The sequence below is a fragment of the Embiotoca jacksoni genome, unplaced genomic scaffold, assembly GCF_022577435.1.
Source record: "Embiotoca jacksoni isolate LCO1_2020_lvr unplaced genomic scaffold, fEmbJac1.0.p SCAF_18, whole genome shotgun sequence".
NCBI classification, from domain to species: Eukaryota; Metazoa; Chordata; class Actinopteri; family Embiotocidae; genus Embiotoca; species Embiotoca jacksoni.
In genome coordinates this window covers 4,965,872-4,986,446 of record NW_027185318.1, presented here as the reverse complement: position 1 = coordinate 4,986,446, position 20,575 = coordinate 4,965,872, and the positions used below count along the sequence as shown (strand labels likewise).

The 20,575-nt window shown below is 43.8% G+C and overlaps 1 protein-coding gene across 3 annotated transcripts in view; it reads left to right on the top strand.

Annotated features, from left to right (window-relative positions):
* asap2a (ArfGAP with SH3 domain, ankyrin repeat and PH domain 2a) overlaps window positions 1–20,575 on the top strand; it is a 51,760-nt gene that overhangs the window by 14,108 nt on the left and 17,077 nt on the right. For 2 of the 3 annotated variants that reach the window (XM_069152310.1, XM_069152309.1), the window contains exons 2-10: window positions 2,753–2,825; window positions 7,924–8,069; window positions 9,058–9,132; window positions 15,422–15,471; window positions 15,888–15,914; window positions 18,633–18,762; window positions 19,175–19,260; window positions 19,499–19,574; window positions 19,680–19,766. In XM_069152310.1, the coding sequence (XP_069008411.1) occupies window positions 2,753–2,825; window positions 7,924–8,069; window positions 9,058–9,132; window positions 15,422–15,471; window positions 15,888–15,914; window positions 18,633–18,762; window positions 19,175–19,260; window positions 19,499–19,574; window positions 19,680–19,766 (750 nt within the window). The remainder of the gene's footprint in view (window positions 1–2,752; window positions 2,826–7,923; window positions 8,070–9,057; window positions 9,133–15,421; window positions 15,472–15,887; window positions 15,915–18,632; window positions 18,763–19,174; window positions 19,261–19,498; window positions 19,575–19,679; window positions 19,767–20,575) is intronic. The other variant, XM_069152311.1, reaches the window with a different exon arrangement.

Below are 20,575 nucleotides of genomic sequence, written 5' to 3'. Positions count from 1 at the left end.
AAAGTCCTCGTAGCTGCAATGTGCAGAGCAGAGCTGGAGGTGATACCAGCTCTGCTAAGAAAACACCCTCTGTGCCTTTTGTGTGGTTGGATCGGTTTGGCAGCGCAGACGGAGACGGAGGTCCGATTGGCTTCGTAGGAAGGCTGCGCTTCTCTGTCATTTTCTCTATGTTTGTTTTGAAAATATGTGTTTAATAGTGCGTGGCTGTGTGAGGTCGAAGCTCCACGAGCTGGAGCCAGACAGAGCTAATGAGATAATAACATACAGCGCAACAGATGAGTCATTTAACAGGAGCTGAAAGAACTAAAACCACAACCAGAAATCCCACTTTTACTGAGAGGTTTCTTTTAATTTGTACAGTTCCCCAAGTTTTATTTTTAGCATGTAATCTTTGTTTAAGAAAAGAGAGTGATTTTCTTTTCTTTTTTTTTTTTAATTCATTTTTATTATCATCACTTTAATGCCGTGCAAGATGCCTGAACTATACACGGAGAATGTAACCTCAACGCCAAGTCACGGCTGACCGTGATGACGATGCCTTGCCCCAGCTGTCTCTCAGAGGTCAACCAGAGGTCAGGTCATGTGATATCAGGCTCAGTGAGTCTGACTGCATCTGACTTTTCTTTTATTCGTGACCTGAATAACAGATATGTTGTAATTTTAAAGATCCTTGTCCAAAGTAGTAGTGTGCTACAGGACTGCTGGTAAAACTTCATTTAAACTGCTGAGTTCAGACCTGTTTCCGTCCAAACGGATCAGACGGCCAACGCTGAACTTAGAGAAAAGAATAGTTATTTTTTTTATAATTTTTTTTTTGTCATGAAGTAACGTGGATGGTTCATTTGAAGAGATGGAAATCTTACAGCAGACAATTAAAATATAAAAATGTGTTTTCAGTTTGATCAGATCATTCTTTCATTAGACCTTCAGCATTTGAATACCCTCCCCCCCCTCCCCATTATCTTTCCTCTTCACCGAGTCCATCCAGTGTAACTGTACACCCCAACAGACTGACTGCCCCCCCACCCACACACACACACACACACACTTTATAGGTGGCCCCTGTGAGCCACTATTGACCGACGGTAGAAAGAGCACATTGTGAGTGTTCTCTCCTTCGACTCCGCTTTTACAACCAGTGACACTTAATTTATCCGTCACTTTCCCTTCAAAGTCTCGTCTGCCTCCTCGCTCCCTCTGTTCCTTTTGTGTTTGTGCTGGTGAAATATGACCCCGGGGAAAACAAAGTGCTGAGCGCTTCTTCCATTTTGCAATACCAAACCGCTCATAGCTTAGTTATTAAAATGACACCGCTTTTATTGATTTTAATTTCAAGTTTTGTCATCACAACTCGTGTTGTTGCAGAGAGGACTGTGTGTGTGTGTGTGTGTGTGTGTGTGTGTGTGTGTGTGTGTGTTGCTGAATGGGAGCCATTGTGTGTGTTTTGTTTTCAGAGAGTCCAGGGGATCTGATATGTGTCAGTCAGATGGGGAGCAGGGCAGGGAGAAGTGGCGCCGGCTTTGGCCCGGTCGAGCGGACGTGCTTAATATAAGTCCCTAAAAAACTCATTTCCTCAAATCCCCCTCATCCCAGAAGACTCCTTCACTCATCACTGGTACAGTGGGGCATTGTCTGAGCTGCACGTTCAGTTTTTCTTCTGGTTACTGCGAGTCTGGGCTTAATGCACCAGAGGGAAAATGTGTGTGTGACTGTGATTATTCAAAGGTTTGTGTATGTGCGTGCGTGCGTGCGTGCGTGTGTGCGCGTGCGTGTGTGCGTGTGCGTGTGTGTGTGTGTGCGAGTGTGTGCGCATCACCAGGAAACTGTCCTTCATGAATGGACCTCTGAGATTCACTTCTCTTGTCTTACAAACTGTTATACTGATAAACACACACACACACACACACACACACACACACACACACACACACACACACACACACACACACACACACAATAACTAATGAGGGAGCCCAGGTCTATTCTTAGCTTGGCCTTGAATAATGCATTACATGCAGCTAGAGTGGCGATAGCATAGACACACACACACACACACACACACACACACACACACACATACACACACACACACACACATACACACACACACACACACACACACACACAAACTGTACCCACCACGTGCAGGCAGGCATTGAGGATGTGGACAAAATAACAGGAACACCAAAGTAAATTCATATATTTAATTCAGTACAGCTGCAACACAAACAGCTGCCTAACATATGAACGTAGAGTTCAGTTAACTCGATTACACTTCAACGACGAGATGACGCTTCATACAGCGATGATAGGACAGGAACCCCCAACAGCCCAGCTGCTGCAGATTTTGGAGCAGTATATGTAGATTTCAATTTTTTTGTATTTGTGTTGCGCCAAATCACAACAGAGCACTTAAGACAGGAACCACGAATTTAACAACCACCACATGAGTGACAGCTCGGACTCAGAGGTGGGCGGTCTTCTGCCTCGACCGGTCGGTGTGAGGAGAGAGTGGAGATGACTGATGGAAACTTCAGTTGGCGCTTCCTGGTTGAACTTTTTAATAGACATCCCTCCTCCAGTCTCTTAAGAATGGGGATGTCACCTTAGCAACCTCGCAACAAAATTGTATTCAGTACCAGGCATTCGTCTGGATCCATACGTCCAGATTAAAATCCTAAATCTAACTTCAGTGCTGACTTTTTAATGTCTCTGTCTGTCTGTCTGTCTGTCTGTCTGTCTGTCTGTCCAGGCTCTGGATGTGGACCGCAGCGTTCTGTACAAGATGAAAAAGTCTGTGAAGGCCATCTACACATCTGGTCTGGGTAAGTCCTCCTACCGGATCCTGTTTTCAGGATATTTTTTTTTTAAATTTCCTTAGTGCCTCTTATTTTAGATTTTTGCTGCTTAACCCCCGAATCATGCACATTATAGATATGCAAACAATTTTGCCAATAACACAACAACAGCCGTTCCTCTGTAGGGGGCACATACTTTTTGAATAACTATGTGCTGCACATTGTTTTCAATGCAAGTCCAACGAGTTAAATACTTCTAAGCTTAATTTTTTTTTTTTTTTTTTTTTTTTTTTGGGTCATTTGGAAGAAAGCAATGGCTTCAGATTTGGCTGTCTTTTCTTTTTGTTTATTGGTATTATAAATTGAGGAATTCGGGTTTTTTTTGGTTGTTGGAGAGACTAAGCAAACAGTTCTTTTTATTTTTAATAATTATTTTATACTTAGTTTAATCCAAAAGTATGCATATAAACATAATCATTAATGCCATCCCTTATACCTATATTCCACCACCTTTGAGGCAGAGTTAGGGAAGGCAGTTTTTTTTTTGAGCCACTGTGTGCGTGTGTATTATTATCATGTTCATTGTGGCTGGCTGTGCCAGTGATGGGTGTTTTCAGTGTCTTTTGTTCAGCCTTCCTGACTGAACCCCACTGAGAGAGAGAGAGACCCCTGAACAATGTGCTGAGCATGTCTTTTTCAGAACAGTGTGAGCTCTGTTCAGGCCACAGGGACAGCTGTCTGATCCAGACCCCAAAGGGAACAGCTGGGGGAGGGGGGTGGAGGGTGGGTGGGCATGGACGGACGGACGGATGGACGGACGGACGGACGGACACACTCGTGTTCTCATTTTACTTCACTGTTAAACATTTGTTTACTCTTATTCTTACTCTGTTCATCGCAGGCTGATATCATTTACATGGAGAAGAGCACCCTGCTCAGTTTTATTATGCTATTTATAATCCGTGCTCTTATTATCCATAATTACCTTCGTTTGAAACCGCAGGTGTTTCACACAGTGGCATTTTGTCTTCTGTAGATACTCTGAAGCTTGAGGAATTAAGTTTGTCTTCTATCAGTATTTACAGTAGAAACAATTCCTTGTCTGTGGTATGCTGTTATTTATTCCTCTTCCATGGAGCTGGCAATGAGGTCACCTTTTGTTATTAACGATCATCACGGAAGAGCTGCCCATGCAGATATAAAGTGTTTTGCGGTGTTATGTCCTTCCAGTTGATCACTGAGAAAAGAAGCTACCTGCAGAGGGTCGGACTGATTTTTCTTTCTGTTCAGCTCCATGCATTTTAACATCCTTGTATGCATACTTATCACAATATCATACAACGGGCTCATTAATAGATCAAACAAGTAATACGCGTGCTGGTTCTGGGCTTCAGCAGGCAGCAATTTTCAGCAAAAAAGCTCTACTATATCCAGAGTTTCTAAAACCAACCTCTACCGTCGGTAAAATACAGAACTTCTTAATGTTCGACGGAGAAGATGTTCGAGGAAAAAATAATGAGGCTCACACACCGGGGACCCTCAACGCTGGCTCTGAGTACATGCCCGGTATGACTGACTGTGGAGTCCAAACCCTCGCGGATATTTCCAGCTCTGACATGAGGAATATTAATGATGAGGGGAAGTTGGAGGTTTGGTCACAATAGTGAGGAGAAAAAGAAATAATATTACTCGACATACCCCACTGGGGAAATCTGGAGAAGCTGAGTAAGCAATGTAAAGGTTGTACCTGAGATAAAGGAAAATAAGATGGTGGAGGTGAGAGTGCGAGAGAGTTACAGGGAAAGCATATAAATGAGCGAGAGAGCCCCGTGTTAATGCAGGCGCCTGTCAGGGGAGTCGGCTCGTGGGTTTTGATGAATAAACCGGCAGCAGCATTTCAGACCTCCAGAAGAAGCTGGAGCTGATGGAGCAGAGCTGATGGAGCGGAGCTGCTGGGATGAGGCCTGCCAAAGCTGCTGGACAGATAGATACCACAGGCAGAGGATGAACACTGGGGTTCCAGCTGTTGGACCTACAGGCGGTCAGGACATTCAGTCACTGAATAATGCAGAGCTCAGCCCATTGCTGCATCAGAAAAACACAGAATTTGATCGTGTGGGAATTAAGAAAACGAGATGACCAAAAGCTCCGCTATAATTACACTGAATTAATGTGCGAGATTAAAAAAATAAAAAGACGATGAAAGATGAAAACACAAGAAAGAAGACGACTTAAAAAGAAAGTGTGATGAAAACGGAGCTGCTTCTTAAAGGAATGTCTGATATTTTGGAAAATACTCCTTTGCCTTCTTTTTTTCTAGAGTTGGATTACAAGATTGATGACAATCTCACGTCTTTATTATAAATATGAAGCTATAGCCAGCAGCTGCTTTGCTTTGCTTAGCTTAGCATAGAGACTGGAAACAAAGGGCGACCAGCTGGCATGTAGTCTGTCCAAGGCCAAAAAAAAAAATCATCCTACCAGCATGTTCAAATGTATCTTTTTGGTTAAAGGTGTGCGTGCAACAAACCAAATGTAAAAGCAAAAAAATTGTTGGGTTTTATGTGCCGGACTACTTCTCGGCTGGATTAGTGACATACTTGGGAAGCTTTGGAGATGCTGGTAGATGTGTTTTTAAGCTTTAGACAAAGCCAGGCTATCTGTTTGGTGGCCATATTGTTCAGGGCACGTGAAGGCCAGAGTTGTTTTGACAGAGTCCGTAGAGAGATACAGAACTGGTCTGAGGTCGCTCGCACATCGTGTCGGACGACCGGGCCCGATGGAGCCGCGTGGGAGAGACGGAGAGGAAGCAGAGACCGGCTTGCTATCTGCTGATTAAACCCTTGTGTGTGTGTGAGAGAGGTGGAAGAACCTGCAAAACAAGCCTTTGGGATGTTGGATAATCCTCCGCAGATGCATGTGTGCATGTACGGTGTGTTTAAGAGGGAAGACGCAGTAAAGATTGTTGCACACAACCAGGTATGAGCACGCGCGCTGTTGCGGCCTCCGTCCTGTCCTGCAATAAATACAAGGTTAAAAAAAACGTTTCTGCATTTTCTCTCGCTAATGTTCGATGGACAACGAAGCCCACTCTTAAAGTTTTGTTTTTGAAAGAAAATATCTCCAGTTTGGATGAAAGTAATGTGCTAGGTAAGTAAGCAATAAAGCTCCCAGTACTGGTCAAGAGGTCTTCCACAGTCACATCTTCCCAGATCCCAAACTGAAATCTTCTGGAGCCAGCACTATTTTTTTTTTTGTATTCACTAATGTAATATAAGAATAAATGAATCTTTTCAGCTGAACTTCCAACGGTCAAATAAAGGCTTGATACCCTAAAAAAAAAAACAAGCTTGAAATAGGTTTAATTAGAGTTACTGTCTTGTTGCTCAGAGCTCACTTCTCCATAAGAGAGCGGCCAACTTAAAGCATTGGAAATGTTTAGGCACCATTTACATGCCTGCAGTGTAAACTCTAGAAAATGTCACCTCTCTGCTTACCTACTTCTCGCGGTCCGTCTTTCTGCCACGTAAACTGGCTCGGCACGTCCCGCAGCCCCGTGAGGTTTCAGAGCTGCTCCGTGCTGCACGGCTGCATGTGCGATGCATTTTAGGTCGCGTTACAGCAAATACACACGTACTCTCACAAAGCCGGAGGGGGTGTTGAGCTATTTGTCAGCTCTGAGTAGCAGCGCTCGGAGCTCTCGTGGGCCACTTAAAAAAAAACCTAAAAAAAACAACAACAGGCCACCGCCCTGCTGGTTCGCAGCCTGGCAGAGACGCAGCCAAACAGCTGGAGCTGATGTGCAAACAGTCGGCTGTGGGCGTGTGGTAGTGGTCGGCGTCTGACACATGGCAGCTTCTTACATCTCGGTATGACACATTTGGTACTCGAGGTCGGATTTGATGCTTTTGAACTGTTGATCGGACAAAACAAACACATTTCTGATGTCACGTTTGGCATCAGGGTTGTGATATTGGCCTTTTTTTATTTACAATTTTCAACATGTTAAGATTATATAGAGCAGAATATATTAAAGAATAGATCAAGTTATCAAAAAGGGTGTTTTTTTTTTTATCCACTATTTGTTGAAAAAACAGTCTTTCTCACTTTATTCCTCAAACTGTTCAACCCTCTCATCTTTCCACTTGTGCAGAGTGTCTCATAGCGGTCTTATCACCAGCTCACCTATTGCATCAGATGATATTTTGTGGCTTAAATTAGATTTGTCTACTGTGAGGACGCCTGCAGGTACTGACTCAGAGGCTTTTAGCTTTTCCCTTTTAATAACATGATGGATATCTCCACCGCCGAGACGTGAGCTTATTCAGATAATCTTTGAACCTGCCACATCTGTGCCAACCCGTGTGGCTGATCTTTTATCTGTCTTTGTGTGGGTGTTTGGCATCTAAAAAGCTGAGTCATGGAGTAGCTGCAGGTGTCTTTTAGTGTTTATTCTCACATCTGTACATGCACGCCCTTTTTTTTAAAAAAAAATTAAAAAAAATAATATTTTTGTACTCTTTTTCTTTGAGACGGCACTCCCACCCCAACCCTCCTTCTCTGTCGCTTCTCTCTGCAAGTGTCGTCATAGCAACAGTCTCCCAGTGCTCTATCTCTTGTCCCACGACCGTCCCAGCGGCATTAATTGTTATCAGCTGCTTAGTCTGGCATGAAGTACATTTAAGTGGAATCACCGTGGCCGAACCTTGCGTCAAATGAGGCCGACTTTAAACACGCTGCGAGACTTTGCTTCTGGGACGGCGAGCAGCATTAAATGAGAACGCTTTATTTTTTCAATCGTCACATAGTAACTAAAGTGGAGGATGACGTTGACGAGATACTGGTGTCTTCAGCACAACAGGGGAAGGTTTCATTAATCACGTCATCAAAAAAAAGCTCAAAACCTCTGAGACTGAACAAGACGAACGTCCCAGTCAGTGGCGGGCGGTGCCTTCCAACCCAAACTCGCAATATCTGGGCGAAACGATCACCTCTAACGGAAGGAAAGCTGTACACTGACAGACTGCCATACAGTATGAATACCTAGTGAGTGATTTTTGACTCGTAACGATCAGAGAGTGAAAGACCTCAGTTTGATTCCCTAATCTCTGTGCGTGTTTTCCAGCCCACGTGGAGAACGAGGAGCAGTACACTCAGGCCCTGGAGAAGTTTGGAGAAAACTGCGTGTACAGAGACGATCCAGATCTGGGCTCGGCCTTCCTCAAGTTCTCCGTCTTCACCAAGGAGCTCACTGCGCTTTTCAAAAACCTTGTGAGTCTACTCTGTGTGTGTGTGTGTGTGTGTGTGTGTGTGTGTGTGTGTGTGTGTGTGTATGTATGTGTGGGTCGCTGGGGACTAAGAAAGATTTCCATGCTGTCCCTAATTGTCTCTTTCCCCAGAGACACACACACTGAGCACATATAGTCCAGCTGGAACTCAAAGCCCGGAGGAGGTAGCTCTAGTTTTCCGTCGAGACCGCCAAAGAGCCAGTGCAGCACCAGATATCTGCTGGATCTAATTCAGCCTGATCCCGCTTTCTTAAAGCCAGGTTTTGTACGGAGGCCAGAACTTTATTAAAGAAAAATTTGACACCGTCTTGTGAGGTCTGTCGCTCTCCCTCGGACACTGTATCGACTCGCACAGAGAACTGGAGCTGGAGATTTTGTATTGGTGTTATCGGGACACCTTGTATTAAAGAAACACGAGCTTCAGCCTGACCTGAATGTGAAGATGTAATCTCCGAAAGCTTTAGGAAGCTCTGGTTTCCTAGATTACATGTGCAGCATTACTCACAGAGGCTGGCCTTTCAAACAGGGTGGTTAAAGACAGATTTATTTTTCTCTCTTAAAAATGTCGAAATTAGATTATGTTTTGTGATTTAAAAGATGCAAATGGTACAGAGGGAGGTAGAAATTTGTGGTGCAAGAGACTTGGCTGCGTACAAACTCTTTATTATCTTTATTATTTATTGAACATTTAATTATGTGTATCTCATTTAGTTCATTTTTATCACCATCACTGACTGATAAAAGAAGAATGGAAAACTCAGCTTCCTTTCCTTCCTTTCCCACACACACACACACACACACACACACACACACACACACACACACACACACACACACACACACACACACACAGAGAGGAAGGATTATATCTCAGTGGCGATTGGTGTCCCCAAATTTCAGTCTCCTGCTACCTTAAATCCTCTGATATAACCTCTCAGCTCTTATTTGTGTCTCTCTTCGTCCTCCTCTAGTTCCAAAACATGAACAACATCATCACCTTCCCTCTGGACAGCCTGCTGAAAGGGGACCTGAAGGGTGTCAAAGGGGTAAGGACACTAACCTGCTCGGACTTCTGTTACACTCCTGAACAGGACCTGTTATATTAGGAGATAAATGAAGGTGTTTCATGGATGTCCTTCAAGAAATACAGCTTTATTTTTGAGATTGTGGACGATGGCGTTGATTTAAGTAATACAAGAATTCAATAGGGAAAAAAGAGAAAAGAAAACTGACAAGTAATTGCAATAAATAATCAGCCGTTATTTTTGAATGGCGCTGGAAGAAAATCATACTGTATAAAGAAATGACAAAAATTGAACCTAGAGGCCGTTTTAGGTCGCAGCAATAAGCCCCACACTGAGGACAAAATTCATTGTCAGCATCAACTGATAAACATGCTTGTGGCTTAATCCCTTCTAGGAAATCAGCATTTTAAATTTGAACTTAAAATAGAGACTTTGGTGCTCATTCAAAATGGTTTGAGGCTGCTCAATCCTTGAAGTGTTGCATAAAATAACCTTGTTGTAACAAGGTTAAAAATATGCTGCTTTGATCTACTTCACAAGTAGCTCTGAGAAGAAAAAGATATTTAATAAGACAGAATATACCTGCCTTCAGCAAACTGCAAAATAAAAAACACAAAGGTTCCCAATCATTAACCGGGAAGTGTTTGAGTATCAGCGCCATGCCTGCAGTTACTCAACTTTGATCGTTCGTCATCATATGTCTAACAGCCATGGCGAGTTCAATCTGGAATAATTTGAATACATTTATAAAATGATGGTGTAATACCCAAAAAGCAATGATTAAAAGCATAAAATATACCAGCAAAAATATTCATTTCTGCTGTATGATCCTTTTAATCATCCCATGGCCCCTTATGAATCCTTCTTATGTTCACGTCCTCCAGGGTGGGACTTTTAAATCTTCAAGTCAAGTTTGTGAGTTTGTCCTGGTGCCCTGCAGGGATTTTCAGATTTTATAATAAGTCAACATAATGAACAGAAATTAGTACTTAATGCTCTGGACACATTCTGGTCTGTACCAAAACCCACAGTGAGGCCCAATGGACTTTACCTCTCTTTTAATGATGCAGTGAGTGAGCTAGTTAGTCGTGTGTGTGTGTGTGTGTGTGTGTGTGTGTGTGTGTGTGTGTGTGTGTGTGTGTGTGTGTGTGTGTGTGTGTGTGTGTGCGTGTGTGCGTGCGTGCGTGTGCACCAACCAGACTGAACCCAGCCAGACACTGGACAACACTGTCTGCAGCTCTGTAATGAAATCAGGGCTCGTTACTGTCCACAGCAGTCTGTGACCTTTCACTTTCAAAGCACATGATTGGCTTTGGTTCCCACTGAGGTATGATGAGATTAAGTCAGCGCTAATAAGGCTGGTTGCCAAGGAGACGCGGTCTGTCCCCATGACCCTCGGCCACTCGGCTCCGTCTCGACCCCTGAACTCTTGTCCCCTTTAGTCATTTCTGTTGCTTTTTTGTTATTCTCTCAAGTGCAGTGTTTTCTTTTCACTTTTTCCTGTGATTTCCTTCCTGTCTCTGTTTTAACTTCCCCACTCTCTGTCTCCCCCTCTTTCCTTCTCCCTTGACACCTTCACTGCGTAACTCCCCCTCCCCCCGCCCCCCTCTCTCCCCACATCTCACGCTGCTGCCCGGTCACATCTGTAACGCTCACCCAGTTATTGCTCATTAGCCGTCGGATGATTCTCATTACACCCCCAATGACATGGGGCTAATGAGTTGCTGGTTATTTTATACCTCAGGACACGCACATTTACACACACTCATATACATGTCACCGCTGATGTAATGCCATCAAACCCAGAAATTAGGCCTTCAGTGTCAGGATAGGGCAAAAGTAGAGACTGAGAAACAAAAGTGCCGGGCTAATTCTTGTCTTGGGTCACATTCCTCCAACCTGTCGCTCGCCTCCTCGGCCCAAAGGCTTCCCCTCGTCTCTACCTTCGTCTTTATCATCTTCCTCGTCCTCTGTCATTATCCGACTCTTTTACTCCTGCCCTGTCCCAGGGGGGAAAGTACCTGTAAGGAGAGGAGGGAGGGGGGGGGGGGGGTGCAGGAAGGAGTCCAGACCTGCATGACGGGCTGTTTAGACTGCAGGGAGAGGTGGGAGGAAAGTAAGATGAAGTAACGGGTTGATGTGGATCTCTTAAAAGACTATAATGTATTTAAAAGTTCAAAGAAGTCGATGGAGAGAATTGCCTTTAAAACTAGTACATTTCATAATGACAAGTAGCAGCAATAATTACGTTAATATGTGTATCGTGATCATTTATGGTTTTAAACAAATAAATACAAACCAACTCAAATAGATGCCAGTGTTTCATGTGTATTTCTAATTTCAATTCTATTAATCTAGTTTGAGAAGCTTTCGGTACATATAAATGTCTACATCTGATGTAAAATGATTTATTTATGTCAGTAGGGGTCAGAAAAAGGGCACAGCCTCTTCGCTTGACTTGACAACAGCAGCCACACAATATCAGAATATTCAGTGTCAAAATACTTCCTCAAATGTTTTCAGATTTCAGGGAGATGAGTTGTTGTTTTTTTTACGTTTCTGAAAAAGTATTTTACCCCTTTCAAATTCTGTGCAGTCTGTTGAAATGTCAGGCGTGCGAGTTTTCCAGCAGCGCTTTAAAAGCAGCGTGCTTTTATTGATCTGAGGATGCGGTGTGCGAGTGTCTGAAAGATCCACAAACAGACTGAAAGCGATAAGGAAACAGAACAGAAGGAGCGTGTGTGACATATCCCCTAACAATTACCTCATTTCCATGCACTGCAGATAAAAAGGGGAATCTGATATGTTAAGATGCTCCACATTTAATCCATCTGCGTGGCAGCTATAATAGTTACCAGTGCTTACATTTGATTTAACTCGGGACTTAATGGCCTTCTGGTGGCCATTGTTCCCTCGGAGCTTGTTAATATTCAGCCAGTGCTGTCTTTGGCGATGAGTGCGATGGACCGACCCCGAGGGAGGCAGCCGCTAATGGCTCTGTGATTCAAGGCTTACCACCTAGCAACCTGTCACTGCTGTTACTCAGCTAAAAACCCACCATTTTCCACCTCATCTGCCTCTGTGGCCGCCTCACTGCAGAAGGCACGTGGGATTTCATGTGTAAAAGTAAGTCATTTTCAGGCTGCTTTCAATTCTCACCTTTCAGTTTCCATACTTGAGTGTTGATGAGGTGAGCAACACGTGGAAGCCTTTTAATACTCATCTGATAATGGTCTTTACTCAGGATACACTTCAGTCACTGTAGTGACAGTACTAGGGGAACGGGGTCCATGGGAGACCCGGTGTTGTTATTGCTGAAGATAAACACGCTCTCACCCCGGGGGGGGGGGGGGGGGGGGGGGGGGGGGGATTGGAAAGTGCTGAGTCGACCAGACCGTTGTGCTAACACCGGACTTTCAGAGTGGACGGCGGCGTGATGTCATGCCTGCCGTCGACCCCTCTCATCCTCTTGCTTATTGACGAGTCCGCTTCCAACGCCGCACCGTGAGTCATATCAGCTCATCACTATTCAGTCAGCATGTCTGGATGTGCACCCAGAACCACCGACGCATGTTATCGGTTTGAGATTTTTTTTTTAGATAAGAGCGGTTCACCGATCACGAGTATCTCTCATCAGTTTGCTCAAACAACGTGGACGTTCCTGCTTTGTCTGTTAACGTACACGCCCATGGATGCCCGGCTGTCTGTTTCTCTTTCCTCTCTCTGTCACCGTTTTTAGCCAAACGGATAAATAACTTTGAAATGGGATCCACAGCAGGTCGGCAAAGCCATACAGCATCCGACCCCCACACGACCCTGGCGGAGAGGGCTAATACACATTGACCTATGACCCCTGATAAAGGGTTCTGCACCAGTGCTTATAAACCAAATTACTCTTAGCTTAAGTTGCACATTCAGGCCAGCAGAGAGAAAAGGTGTGAAAGGTTGTAAAAGGTCGGGTTGCCGCACGCTAGATCCTCCTGGTCGTTACTTCTAGCCAATAGTCGACTGGTCATTTAGTTTTTGTGCTATTAATTGAATTATATCCATATGTTTTTGGGGCATCAATATTTTTGGTCGACTATTTGAGTGCAGCCTTGGTAAGATGTGAAAGGTTTGTGAATTGAGGCCGCTGTCGAGGTCACGACACTCCTCTGTCCTTCAGATTGAGCCAGACAGGGAACCAGGGCGCTAAGAGCTCTCTGAGGGAGTGTTTCGCCCCGTGCCTTGGCCTACTCAGCGCTGCCCTTCCCTGCCTGGCGATGCCTGCGTCTGGTATTTTTAGCTATTGTTACCATTTTTCTGCTCTCTCTGGCTCTGACATTTCCTCCCGCTCACCCTCTGCTTTCCCTCTGGCTCCCTCTTGACCTGCACCTCATTCTTTTTAGCTGCTTCCTCTCTCGCAATTTTCTTCACAGTCTTGTTCTCTCACTTTGAGTTTCGGCTTTTCATGTATTTTTTTATAGCCCTTTTATGTTCTCTTTACTCGGCGGGTTTGCTGCCCTTGAGCTGGTTGAGTGAATGGCTCCTTGACCCGGCCCAGTGAACCTCACCGAGATCCCGCGAGCTGCAGGTTGAGTCTGCCACTCCTCGGCCGTTGAAGTGGAGGTCAACAAGGGCGATCAGTCCTCTGTGGAGCTCTTAACAATGGCACTAAAGCAATAAGCCGTCTCCCAACCCAACGGAAAAATGTGTGCTTTTCACATTTGTGGTCAGAAACTCGGAGTAAGACCGAGAAAAGTGCTGCTTAAGCTTTTACGACCAAAACTGTCAGGATTTGTTTGCGTTTCTTACTTCGCTATGATGAGTCAGCACACGCTCACTGTAGTTTAGTCTTTTTTTTTTTTTTAAATTTTTTTTAATTACAACAGTTATTAAATTAAATGCATAATTTTTGGGATTATTTCTTGTTTCATGCTCTGCCTTGCATCCTGGCTCTGTTAATTTTGTTTAATTGGTTTTTTTAGGAAATGACACGGCCAATTGCGCCCAGTGAAGTCTGCTTTTGTTTGTCCTAATCGCTGCTTTAATCGGCACGGCAGCCGCGAGGACGGTGTTTAATCGGGCGTTTTGCTCAAGCAGCTGTCGAAAGCACACGCGAGACAATGACAAATCAGAGTTGGCGGTTGGCGGGGTCACCAGAGGAATTGCGTTTTCGAATGCCGAAAACAGCCGCACCGCGTTTCTGCTCTCCAAAAAAAATCTCCACCGTCATCTACAGCTCCCCACAGAGACAGCTGTGGGCGGCTCTACATCTGTGTGGAGGATGACTCAACTTACTGACTCACAGTGTGGTGTGGTGCAACGCACACCTGCACACACACACACACACACACACACACACACACACACACACACACACACGCACTAACTCTGTTGATTAGCGAGAAAGAAAGACTTGACGTTATTAAGCATCGACCACTGAATGATGGTGACCTCTGCGCGATCCCTGGTCGCTGTAGGAATGCGTGTGTGTGTGTGTGTGTGTGTGTGTGTGTGTGTGTGTGTGTGTGTGTGTGTGTGTAGCATTTTTGTGCAGCCATTGACATTTTGAACTTTGTGTACTCGGCTGCGGTGATTGTGTACGTGTTGGGCTGCAACTAATCACATTTAACTTCTCATGAAATAGTTTTTGAAACCAAGTAATGTGCTACTTGTCGAGCCTCCGAGGTGATGCCGTGTGGATTTTATTGCTTTTGGACAGCTGCGAGTTCTTTCCTTCTGTTCCCGGTCTTTAAGCTTGAGCTTCACGTTTACTGTGAAAATCTTGACGTCCTCGTTAAACACCGGGCAAGAAAAGGGAACAATCATATTTCCTTAAATGTCCGACTATTCCTTCACTTTATTGGTCTAAATTTCAATCCCAAATTCCCAAAACCTTAATGGACACCTTCGAAACCCCAAAATGTACCCACGTTAAACAGATTTTTCAAGATGTAACGCAAACATTGTTGGTTGCCAAACAACAATTAACCAATTATAGAAAAAAAAAAAGTTGAGATTGCACGTTCTTTCCAGATCCTGGAAGCAGTAAAGCACGGGGTCCATTCAGTAGTGGTTCCGGAGCTTTAAGCGGTATCACATGGTCTTCCTACGCAGCCGCGGTGTGCCGCAAGCACTTTTAAGGACTTGTCATCCAGGTTGGGATTGAAAGTTATGTTTTACGCTGCCTGGGAGCAGCACCTCAAAGGTTGATTATTCACGAGCTTTGTGTCACAATAAATTATGTTGTCGATTAACTGATCAAATAATCATCTCGGCAGTATGTTCCTGACTTGTTACATTGACTTCTTCGTTCTGTTTTGCACAGGATCTGAAAAAGCCTTTCGACAAAGCCTGGAAGGACTACGAAACAAAAGTGTAAGCAACCACAGCTCTTTATTTTACATTCAAACAACTGGACATTTGATGGATCGTTCCTTAAAATGTTTCGCCGTTGCTTAAAACTTGCTTGAAACTTGTGATGACGCTGTTCTCAGTCGTCAGCCTAGTCGTGCTCTGCTAGTTTTCGGCAGTATGTTAAACCTTAACTGTGCTGTACGTGTCTTGTGTCTGTCTGACTGTGTCTTGACTAACCCCCCCCCCCCCCCTTTTCCCCTCAACCTCCAATCTCTCCCTGTGATTAACACGTCACCACACCCCCGATATGTGAATAACCTGTCCGCACCGTCACCTCTCCACCTCCACGCTCCCGCTCCATTCTCGCCGGCCCTCCTCCGTGACTGTGCATGCAAAGAACACACGAGTTTTTATAGCACTTTCATATATTTTACAAGCTGCAAAGGACATTCTTTACTGAAAGGGTAATACATCTTCTCTCCGAACCGTTTGGATCCCGCAGTGCGGACTTTGTTCTGACATGGAGAGCTCATCTGGATGCTGTGTGACTGCTCCTGACCGTCCCACCTTATTATTTCACTCTACTGATGGCCTCTGTCTGCCATCAATAGAATCCAGTTTTCTGCCTGATTAGAAAACCACCCAAACATATCCCGCCGCTCTTCTTTCTTAGTTATCCTGTGGTTGTCCCTGATCTCTCTGCTGTCTGCTGTCATGGTTTTATATTCACAGACACGGAGAGATTCAATAATTTTGTCCGAACACAGGACTGATGTCTGATTCCTTAATTTGGTTTGCGAGCTCTTTGCATCTGACACATCAGTTTGAATTTTTTTTCCCGTCTCCACGTTGGGGATCATCTCACGCAGAATGCTGTTTTTTCAGGATGTGATATATCTTTAAACTCACAACTAAAATCAGACTTTTTTTGTTTTGTTTTTTTCTTTGTTTAAATGTGGAAAGTATGTGGAACAAAAACCTAAAGTCCCGTATCATTTTGGTGCATTACTTCCTGAACTGACAGTACTTAAAGTGAATGGATTCCCAGCCTCATAATCAGTTGAACAACAATCAGTTTGGCTGGCGGCCAAACAGCCTGGCTAACATGTGTCTCTGTACTAGACGCTGCCCTGATGATGCTGTAACGCTGTCAGGGCTGAAGATTCATGTGCTGACAAAAGCCAGCAGTGTGCTCTCGATGCAATCCAATTTGGCACGTTCACACAGACCCAACGGCGAGAGTTTATGACAAAAAACTAAGAATGATGGAGCTTTGTGTATTTTTCTAACCATGTTGAAGGGTAGCATAAAACCACCATGGCCTTCAAGAACGTCTCCCTTTTTTTTTTTTAATTTCTAGTATTCTGCCCGCCTCCATGAATATACAAAATCCCGCTGCAGTGTGGTGTGACTGCAGACTTTGCTTTGAAACCCAGACAAGGACAAGGTGTGCAGTCAAAATATAACATTACAAAAAAACTTCTTAGGATCCCCCCCCCTTCCTTCTCAAGTGGTGTCATGTTGAGAGTTAGATGAGAAAAATTATACCACTGTCATTTTGTCTCTTTCAATATGCAGCTATGGCCCGGGACGCTAACGTCCTTTTGTCCTCTGTTTTGTTGTGACATTTCCAAACAACAAGACTCGTATCTCATGGAGAAATATGAAAGTGGTATCAGGTCTTCTCATCATAACCTCAGCAGTAAAGCGCAATAAGCGCAATTCCCCAAAATGTTGAACTACTCCTTTAGGAGTACATTTTCAATTTTACTTCCTAATTTTTTTATGCTACCTTTAAACCTTTGGCTTTGATTCTTAATATTACATTTTTAAAAGGCCTTTTTTTGCATTGAAGTCAGGTAGATAACACGATAATTGAACATCAGGAAGTGAAGTCCGTCTTGAAGCACATGAACCAGGCTGGACAGCTCTTACTGATCGACTGGCGGTCACAGACGTCGACACGCTTTGTCCTCGTGTCTCTCTGAGAGGGACCAAACTGCTGCATCATTTTTGTAGGAAATATGCTCAAAGAAAATACAGCATATGGAAAAGAATGAGCTGTTGCATGGAATGGTGCCTCCCCTCCTCTCTTTGGGTGCTGTGTTTTCCTGTTTGCCTGTTGGAGATGCAGAATTATTTGTGAAAAATCAGCCCTGAATACTGACTGTCAGGCAGCTTGCCAGCATGTATAAACAATCTTAATCACTAATCACATTGGCTTTTGGTCTCTTAGGTCCAAGCCCTGGCCTTTTAATGCACTAAACCCACATCTAACCTTAATCATCTCTAACATAATAACGCAAAACATGCACTGGTTATATGTAGAAATGGATTTCTTCTCTAAAAAATAGTCTGAAGCAGTGGAAGCAGTTTGCCGAGTTAAACTACTCTCAGTGGGTGACATCTGCTTCCTAAATCCTTCTGCTTTATTTACTGGTCTCAATTGCCGTCATCAGCAACAAACAAATGTTTGATTTTGCAAACAGGCTTTATGCGAATTATGGACATCCTCCAAAAGCACTGATGAGCTTAATACTGTTTAACAGAGATTATTTTCCTCGCTATCAGTATCAGTGCAGTGAGCAATACATTTCTCTTCTGTTGACACAGCACACATTTAGTGTGTTTACCTCAATACGTCTGCCAATGCAAGGCAATAAAATAGGTGAAAACTGACTGGCTTCTTCAGACACCTGCATGACATTCCTCTGTGGTAATGTCTTTATTTCTGCGGAGCATCAGTAGTGCAATAAAGTACTGTGTTTAAGTTGTAGGCACTAAAAGTAAAGTGAAGATACTTGTAAAAAAGGAATGCTGGGAATCATTTTTTATTCATCTAAAGCTTTCCATTAAAACAAGGTGTTTAATAGGTAGGTTGTTCCAAGCATTTTGGAGTCTCTTCATGTAACACCAGACTGACAGGAGGAGGCTGAGATCAGCTTCATGATTGAGGTGCACTGTTCCTAACAATCCGGGTCATTTCTAACCTATAGGTACCTTAACCATCTCAAACCTGCAACAGTTCATTTATGAAAGTATGGATGTTTGGGGCAGCCAGCTTCCCCTGGACAGCTGTAGGGCTGATTTTTTTACACAACACAGCACCCTTCTGTGTGTTTGTGGTGCCGTTACGGCTCTGCAGCGTCCTCTCTGACCGCTGTGCTGTCACTTCCTGCCAGAACCAAGATAGAGAAGGAGAAGAAGGAGCACGCGAGACAGCACGGGATGATCAGGACGGAAATCAGCGGGGCGGAAATCGCCGAGGAGATGGAGAAGGAGAGAAGATTCTTCCAGCTGCAGATGTGTGAGGTTAGTCAGACTGATGAACGAGAGACCGATATCGCTGATCCACAGTGTTTCTAGTTTTTTATTAAATAGGTGTTAAAACACTAAACACTGAAGAAGTGACTGTACACAGTTGACAGTGGAAACAGGAGGTGGTAGTGGTTTGGAAAATGCATAAAATATCTGTCAAACTAAGGTAAAGACTTAATATTTCAGAATAGAATATCAAAGATCCAATGCCTTTTTGATGTTTCGCTTTCTGCTTACTTAGAAAATGGAGATCTTTTACTTTGAAGTGTCTGGATATGAGATGAAAGGGACGTACATCTTTTAGATGGAGCGTGACTAACGTTCACAGAGTTTGGGGAGTTGCGGTTCCCTCTGACTGAACCTGGCCTGACCCCTCTGCCTGCATCTGTATTCACTCTGTTTACAGTATCTCCTCAAAGTCAATGAGATCAAAATCAAGAAGGGGGTGGACCTGCTGCAGAACCTCATCAAGTACTTCCACGCACAGTGCAAGTAAGACGTCCAAATTATAAACCCGTTAAAACGGAGTGAGCCTGAAATTTGTTTTATTGTTGCTAGAAGTAGAAAAGTTATCCAGATTTAAAAAGACCCACTTCATGTTAAATTGTAACTTGATTGTCATGAAGGTATATCGGTGAGTTACACTTTATTTATAGTACCTGTTCTGTGGTAGTTCAAATTTTTCACGCTATATTGGGAGAGACTCCGAATTCATGCGCGTCCTCTTCAGTTTCTTCCAGGACGGTCTAAAAGCTGTGGACAACCTGAAACCTTCCATAGAGAAACTGGCCACAGATCTGCACACGGTGAGAACACCAGCAGACGCCAACTCATCCCCCATTACTGCTCTTTACGTTCTCTTATTTTCATGTTGGTTTGTCCCCACCCCCGCCTCCCCTCTTTGACAACAGATAAAGCAGGTGCAGGACGAGGAGAGGAAGCAGCTGACTCAGTTACGAGACGTCCTCAAGTCGGCACTGCAGGTGGAGCCGAAGGAGGTAACACACATGAACACGCGTACAAAATACACAACTATGCATACGCACAACCCCGATGGTTCTTTGTAACCTTTCAGTGTCAAACTGTATGTCAGAATATTTTAATCTTCTTACTTCCTCTAAATCTGCAGTAAAGTAAGATGGTATATTATACATGACACACAGGACACATTAACCATTGACATTGAAATACATCATATTTCAGCAAATTCAAGAGGCACATTTTTTTTATTTTTTTTTGTGTGTGCCAAAAGCTTTTAAATCCATTACGTTTCATGCATTCATGCGTTGCTGGGTTTTTTTTTTTTTTTTTTTTTCCTTTTACTCCACAACCCGAATGATCTGAGGTGATTTTAAAGTGACCACTCACTGCGCTGTGCTTAGTGAAGTGTTAAATATGCTGCAAGCAGCTTCTGCTCTCACGTGAGGATTGTTTTCTTCTCTCCTCCGCTGCCTCCGTCTATTGTGAAACAAGTCTAGGAGAGTAAGTGGATTTCTTGTGGCTGTTTGCATCCTCTACTCACTGTGTCGTTGTCTCAGTTGTAGTGTCCAGTGCTAGACCAGCAGTTTCTTTTCTGTTCTCTTTTACGGCAGCAGGATTATCTGTGTTTGGGTTTTGTCTTTTTTTTTCCAAATATGATATCATGTTTTAGTGCTTTGGTTTGTTTTAGTCTTTCCTTTAAGTTTGAATTAATTGTCACTGAGAAAAGTTTGAGCTGCTGTCCTGCTCTTCCAAGATTGTGTTGGTTGTGTGTGTCTGCTGATAACGGCATATAAAAGAGCTCGCCAGCTCCAGCCTTCAGAGGTCA